The 7101-nt window shown below is 33.6% G+C and overlaps 1 protein-coding gene across 1 annotated transcript; it reads left to right on the plus strand.

Moving 5' to 3' along the window:
- Positions 1-3444: 3444 nt before the first annotated feature.
- Positions 3445-4224, plus strand: LOC129000464 (tigger transposable element-derived protein 6-like). Its single transcript, XM_054427427.1, has one exon. The coding sequence runs from the start codon at positions 3445-3447 to the stop codon at positions 4222-4224; it is 780 nt and encodes a 259-aa protein (XP_054283402.1).
- Positions 4225-7101: the final 2877 nt, after the last annotated feature.

Consider the following 7101-nt stretch of genomic DNA (forward strand, 5'->3'; position numbering starts at 1 on the left):
AGAAGCATTTGAGAAAAGTCAAGACAAACCTTGTGTATTTGAAAAATGAAATATGCTTTTCCTTATTGGATCGAGGTATAATTATTGTTATGGTCGACCACCAACCAAATAGCATGATCTGGAAAGAATTTTGCACTATTATCAAATAAAATGCATACATTTTTTGTAAGAGGTTGGCGGCCTCTTTTAACCTTGCATTTCCCCGTCCACATAGATTACAGATCTGTGCGTGGAATGTATCCAGCAAAGCAAGGGGTGAGCCGGTACGAAGGTGATTGTACTGATAAATTTTAGTGGCAGTGACCAGGATCCGAACCCACGACATCGCTGCCTTGTGCCCAAAGTCCGTGACGCTACCAACTGAGCCACCGACTAACCTAAGTGAATTTCATAATGCTTTCAATTTAACTTCATTGTAGTTGTTGGCTTTCAATTTAAAATTACACTCACATGTCTAAGCCGAGAACAATATGGACAATTAAAACGGGTGATGTTTTTGGCCTCCTGTACATCAAAATTATAAAGTAAAGACCTACAACTAGGAAACAAACTTACAAGACTTACTAAATACTAGTAATACAATGTGTTACAAGTTTAAATACCTTTAATAAGAAGGAAATTAAATTAATCTCGTTAGCATAGAGTAAGCAAATATGAACTGATACTAAAAACATTCAAAAGATCAATTTTATTTTGCACTGTATTAGATGTAATAAGTAATTTTTAAAACAAAAACAAACTGTTTTCAATTAAGTATTGTCAATATTAATCCTAAATACCATTAAATAGTCTATGAGACCAAAAACCAAAAATATTTTCTGACGCAACATTATTTAAAAAATTTCATAGAACACAAAAGGAAACGTAGCCACACAATATTTTATTGCAGAATTATACACCCAGCATGGCAAGTAATGGAAGTAATCTTCAAAGGCTTACTGTCACATAGCCGAGATAGCCTGGCGTTATGGGGATCTTATTGTTATATGAATTGTGCTTTTATACGGCTATCCACATAAAGTAAACGAACGGTAATATACTCGTATATGTAAGTTTAACAGCGCATGTAATAAAACATGGATGTAAATATTGACTTATTATTAATAATTAGTATCATAAAGTCAATGGTTATACTTACCTACTAGTTATTTAGTTTGAAAATGACAAAAAAGATACACTTTAGACAACACTTTGCCAAAACTGCTCGAAGATGTTCCCATCCAGTCATTGGTAAGGATGTTTTATCCACCTGATCTCCACCACACTGGAGTCAAGCTGTGGTTAAAACGATAACAGTTTCAAGAAAAATGATCGCTTATCGTGGTCCAGTGAATTAGCACCCTGAGTCACCCCACCTTACTCCGACGGATTACTTTCTATGGGGTTGTTATTATATAAAGTCAGAGAAGTGTACAGAGTCAAGCCTCAAACAAGAGAAGAGCTTGTACAGAGGACACGCACCATAGCAGAAGTAATCCTAACATGATGAGAGCAGCTGGGTCATCCCTGCTTCACACGAGGTAGACTGTTTGGGTCTCAAAATGGAGGTCACTTTTAAAAGTCATTAGTTAAATGAATTTTATTTCAAGTCAAGTACACTTTATGTGTTAATATTCATTGTGTATGTAGACCAATAAATAAGAGATTTTTTCGTAGTCACTTAATTTGCATCATTAATATTAAAACATGCCACAAAAATGAAAAACTGGGAAATACTCTGATTAACAAATCAGATAAGTAGTTTTAAGAAGTTGCTTAAATATGCAAAATATCGTATTTGATTTATACCCATAATGAACATAGGATAGTGAGTTTGCTTAAAAATGAAATAGAAGGGTATTTTAGGCCCCCTCACTTACAGCAAACGAGTTACCTTTGTTTGAGTTCATCTAATTTACCTGTGAAAATTTAATTCTAGGTCCTAATATACACAGCAAAAGGTCACAAAACACTTCTCAACCAAGAGAACCAATATACCCACTTTTATTAGGGTATGTTTAAAATAGGCTAAATAATATAACTTTTTTTGGTTCATTTAATTTAATTAATATTTAATACTTACTATATTTTGGATTTTGACCAAACATAATACCAATAGTATACATGAATTGCTATGTTCTTGTTTTCAATTAAATTATTCGACTTTTAATAAAGTTGTAAGCCAAAATATATACAATTGTTACAATATAAAGAGCTGTCAAAGACAAATAAATAATTATTGGATCTCAATTTTTTCCCTAGAATATTTGATTTTTAGATTTATAGTAAGTTTGTTAGAGAGAGCTCAAGTTTGTATGAGAGCCCATAGTAAGTAATAGTGCTAATTTTAATTGAGAGTATATTACATTTTCATGATATTCTGCATGTTGAGCCATGCTGCTTACAATTTAACTGAAATAACATTTGCTGTGTGAAGTTAATATATAGATGTTTCATAACAAGAGTAAATCTATCAGTTTTGCATACGGTTTCGTGTCTATGTGCAGCAACAATAGCGCCAGGGAGGCTGCAGAATGACCAGTAAAAATATTATGACCAACCGTCTGCAGGCTTTAATTAAATTTTCAAAGCAGGAAGAGAAAACAATCATCCTTGTTGCTATAAAGTATTTCTGGTAATAAAACAAAATCCTTATTCCATTTGAGTTTTATTTATGCCAGTATATTTGGCTTTACACAACTTCACCTTTTTAATTACCAGATGCATCTCTTAGTGAATAACGTGATTAACAACCTAAACAAGTTTTAAACAAATAAATCAAGCATATTCTTAATGTTGGTTTATCAATTTATATTTTTTGTTCATAGCCAACTAACGCTTATGGGACAAGTTTTATATCAGGGTTGGGAAAAACTATATAAGTTCTTTTGTACATATGGTCATTTTTTATTAGACGGCTTGGTTATCTTTTTCTGTCTTTGTATGGTATGAAGTTTGTTAGTGCACTGTTAAAACCACCTGGTTTCTTCTAAGCTGTTGTGTACTCAAGCAATATTTAATTCTTTTACTCCTGAGACATTTTACTATAAGAATGAGTTTAACTAGTACTTCGGAAGTACTAACTTCTAGTATCCGGGTTCTGTGAAATTTACCTCGTTGTGATAAAAGATCATTATTTACGGTGTAAACTTCAGGGTCGTTTTAACTTAACGTTAAATTTTAACAATAAATACCCCTGCCGCAGCAAACCTGCAAACTAAGCGAATTTTCATTTGTCTGAATTGATTTCCAGTTAAAATAACTTCTAACAAAGTTAGAATAACTGTGTTGCTTTGTGCTAACTCCGACGGAACAGACAAACTCAAGCCCCTTGTCATAGGAAAGGCAAAAAATCCACGCTGTTTTAAGAATGTGAAAAGTTTGCCGACAGAGTATGAAGCAAATAATAAAGCTTGGATGGTTTCTGGGTTTTTCAGTTCTTGGCTGAAAAATATCGATAAGGCCATGAAGAAGAAGAATAGAAAAATACTTCTCTTTATTGACAACTGCTCAGCACACAAGGACATACCTCCTCTGAAGAACGTCAAAGTACAATTCCTACCACCAAACACAACCTCCAAGCTACAACCACTTGATCAAGGGATCATTAAAAACTTTAAAGTGAACTACAGAAGAGAGGTTGTCAAACGATTTTTGAGGGATATGGACAACGAGTCAATGACGCAGATTAATCTACTCGATGCACTATGGATGGTGTCAAAAGCCTGGAACTGTGTGACTTCGGTGACAATCAAAAACTGCTTTAATGCATGTGGTTTTGAGGTACCCCAACACACCACGGGAAATGAACTGGATGAAGTACAGGATGAACCTTCTATCGCGGACATAAATGAGACACCGGCTGAATGGACTGTAGCAGCACAGGCTCTGAATGTTGAAGAGTTGGCGTTCGTGGACTTCGTAGACTTTGACGACGACGTTGCTGTATGCGGGGAGCTGACTGACGCAGACATCATTACATCGGTTGCTGGAGGTTCGAGTTCGAATGCAGTTTCTTCAGACGAGGGAGAGGAGGATGAGGGCGAATCAACACAGCCAGACCCAACTCTTAAAGATGCTCGTGCTGCAATTCATGTGATTCGGTGTTTTTTTGAGAAAAAGTCAGTGATGAGTGATAGTGTTGTGAATTGCATCAATAACTTGGACATAGCATTGGATGCCGTAAACATAAAAGGTAAACAAGCAAGAATTGAAGATTTCTTTCATCCCGTTTTGCCAAAGTAGGTTCAGTAGGCCTACTTAACTACATTTTGAAAAGTTAAACTTGTACAGTATTTTGTTTAGAATTCGTATTGTTTTGTGTTTTGTTCAGTACCTGTATTTAAAATAATTTGTCTTTGTTATTCAACAGGTTTTTTACGTATGTACTTTATCAAACTTATTTCCAAACTTATTGCCCAATAATAAATAAAGTACTCTATGTGCATTAAAATTGTTTTATTTTGCTTCCACAGTTACTCTTCAATACGTGGGTAAATACAGTTTGAGTTCGATTTACATTATAAAGGTTTAGGATGTAAAAGTCGAGTTTAGATTCAGTAGGCCTACTTAACTACATTTTGAAAAGTTAAACTTGTATTTTGTTTAGAATTTGTATTGTTTTGTGTTTTTTTCAGTATTTAAAATAATTTTTCTTTGTTATTCAACAGGTTTTTTACGTATGTACTTTATGAAACTTATTTCCAAACTTATTGCCCAATAATAAATAAAGTACTTTATGTGCATTAAAATTGTTTTATTTTGCTTCCACAGTTACTCTTCAGTACGTATAAATACAGTTTGAGTTCGATTTAAAAAAGGTTTAGGATGTAAAAGTCGAGTTATAAAGGCCGCAACGTTACATCACTGTCAGGCCCAAACACCTCAGTATCTCGAACTTTTTTGTATGGCACCTTCATAACTCGAACCTCACTAACTTGAAAAACTTGATAACTCGAATTTTTATCATATCCCCTTCAGATTCGAGATATTGAGGTCCTACTGTATATTTAAATAACATTAGGTTTAACAAGTACCTAGGTTTGCTGCTACGAGGAAACTAATAAAGTGAATTTTTAACAAAATATTAAATGTAATTTTAGTAAATATTATTAGCTTAGTATAAAATAAATAAATTTGCCAAGTTTTCGGCCTAAGTATAAAACACTTGTTCAAATACTGTTTTTTGAATCCCAAAAAAGAACAGTTTTTAACTTGTGATTCGTACTGTGCTAACATCCGTGAAGGAGACGTATACATACTGTGCATACATAAAATTTCAGAACAGTAGTACTATGAGCTTATTGCGCCTTTTGAGTTCTCAGTAAAAAACGTCAGTAACAAAGAAATGATTTTCATGAGCGGATATGAAAAGCGAAAACAATTCTAAGACGGAAATTACTAGAATAATTATTTTCAACGATGGAATGAAGAATTCTAACTACTAAGGTTATGTAATCTACAAAGAGTTTAATATTTTACCTCAGTGAAAAGTTTTGCAACAACGCTTGCAAGATCATAGAAATGGTTTGGGTACCGTTCCCTTGCCAAAATCATAAAAATTGCCATTGCGGCAAACACGAAAAAAGTAGTTTTAAACATTTACTTTTAAATGTAGATTTATAACGCGCACAAGTTTGATATAACAGACATCACTTTTATGGTTGGTCAATACAGATGAACAATTTATAGTCCCGAAAAAAAAAACATAGCTATAACTGAATATCCGATTTCAACAAAATATACCGTGCATTTAAAATATAATACTAAACACCTTTTTAAATTGTACTAGCTGTTGGTCCGTACTACGTACGGGATGAAGTAGTCGATTAAAACTAAATATAATTCAGAACAGCTAGTTTACACGTATGCAATGAAAAGTTCTGGCAGTTTTAATTTAAACAATCTTTTACAAAAGTCACGTGACCAACTATTTCTTTCATCCGATTATAGGCCCATACGATTTGTATTTTAAATCTGATAATTTTATGTTAAAACAACGACTCTGAAGATTTGAAAAACCTTTAAGTGGGATAGGTGGGCGATTCACACACACACTGGTTTATAGTACAGTAGTTACCCACCCTTGCCTCTTCTAATGTTCATCCCAGTCTGGAGAAGTCTTTAATTGCTTGGTCCTACAAGTAGTCGTCTTACTCGTGGTACTCCTTGGAATACATGTTTAAAAACCATTTCTTTGGTTTTTTTGAACAAATAAAAATGTATGATGTTTTTCTTATTCATACGGTAACTTTCTAAAATAGCGATGCACGAACTATTTTAATAACCTTCTTACTTTAATAATACATAATAATACAATGTACAACCTATTAAATGAGATTTGAATGAGCTAAAAACTCAAGTAATAACAACTGATGATATCATACAAGGTTCAAAGTTAGTATTTCTTATCAAGAACATGTACATCTATTGTACATTCATCATGAAGAATATTATAAAACTGCAATCAAACTTACAGCTGCAATAGATGGTGCAATAGCTCAGAATAACATTACAACTTAACCTTGAACAAAGACACATCTTTTTCTAAATCGTCTTGTAATTAAAATACTCGATATACTAATGGTGTTTAGTACTTACTCTTAAGAAGACAATAATAACGTTCTGAAATAACTTTCATTTACATAAAATATTTACAAAGGTTATTGGCATTATTTCAGCTACGTTATTATAGTCAGCTACATAAACACACAAAATATATTACCCAAACTTCAGTCTGGATTTAGACCTAACCATAGCACGTGTACAGCCCTGACGAACTTATTTAGTGATATGATTGACGCCAAAGACAAGGGTAAATATAGTTCTCTAGTTATGCTGGACTATTCAAAGGCATTTGATTCAATGAACCATGAGATGCTATTGGCCAAAATGAAATATTATGGCTTTGACGAAAATATTTTGAAATGGATAAGGTCATACTTAGACTCCAGGCTGCAAGTGACGCAGTTAGAGAGTGAAACATCAACCCCGCTTGTCAAAACCCAAGGAATTCCCCAAGGCAGCTGTCTTGGGCCTGTTCTGTTCAATTTGTACACGGCAGACCTTCCTAGCTGTGTGCAACATTGTACAGTTCATTTGTATGCCGATGACTCACAGCTG

This window comes from Macrosteles quadrilineatus, unplaced genomic scaffold, assembly GCF_028750875.1.
Source record: "Macrosteles quadrilineatus isolate MER2022 unplaced genomic scaffold, UCM_ALF_1.0 Scaffold_8__2_contigs__length_117827958, whole genome shotgun sequence".
Taxonomy (NCBI): domain Eukaryota; kingdom Metazoa; phylum Arthropoda; class Insecta; order Hemiptera; family Cicadellidae; genus Macrosteles; species Macrosteles quadrilineatus.

Coding starts and splice junctions, on each gene's coding strand:
- LOC129000464 (XM_054427427.1), top strand. CDS start 3,445: ATGAAGAAGAAGAATAGAAAAATACTTCTCTTTATTGACAACTGCTCA.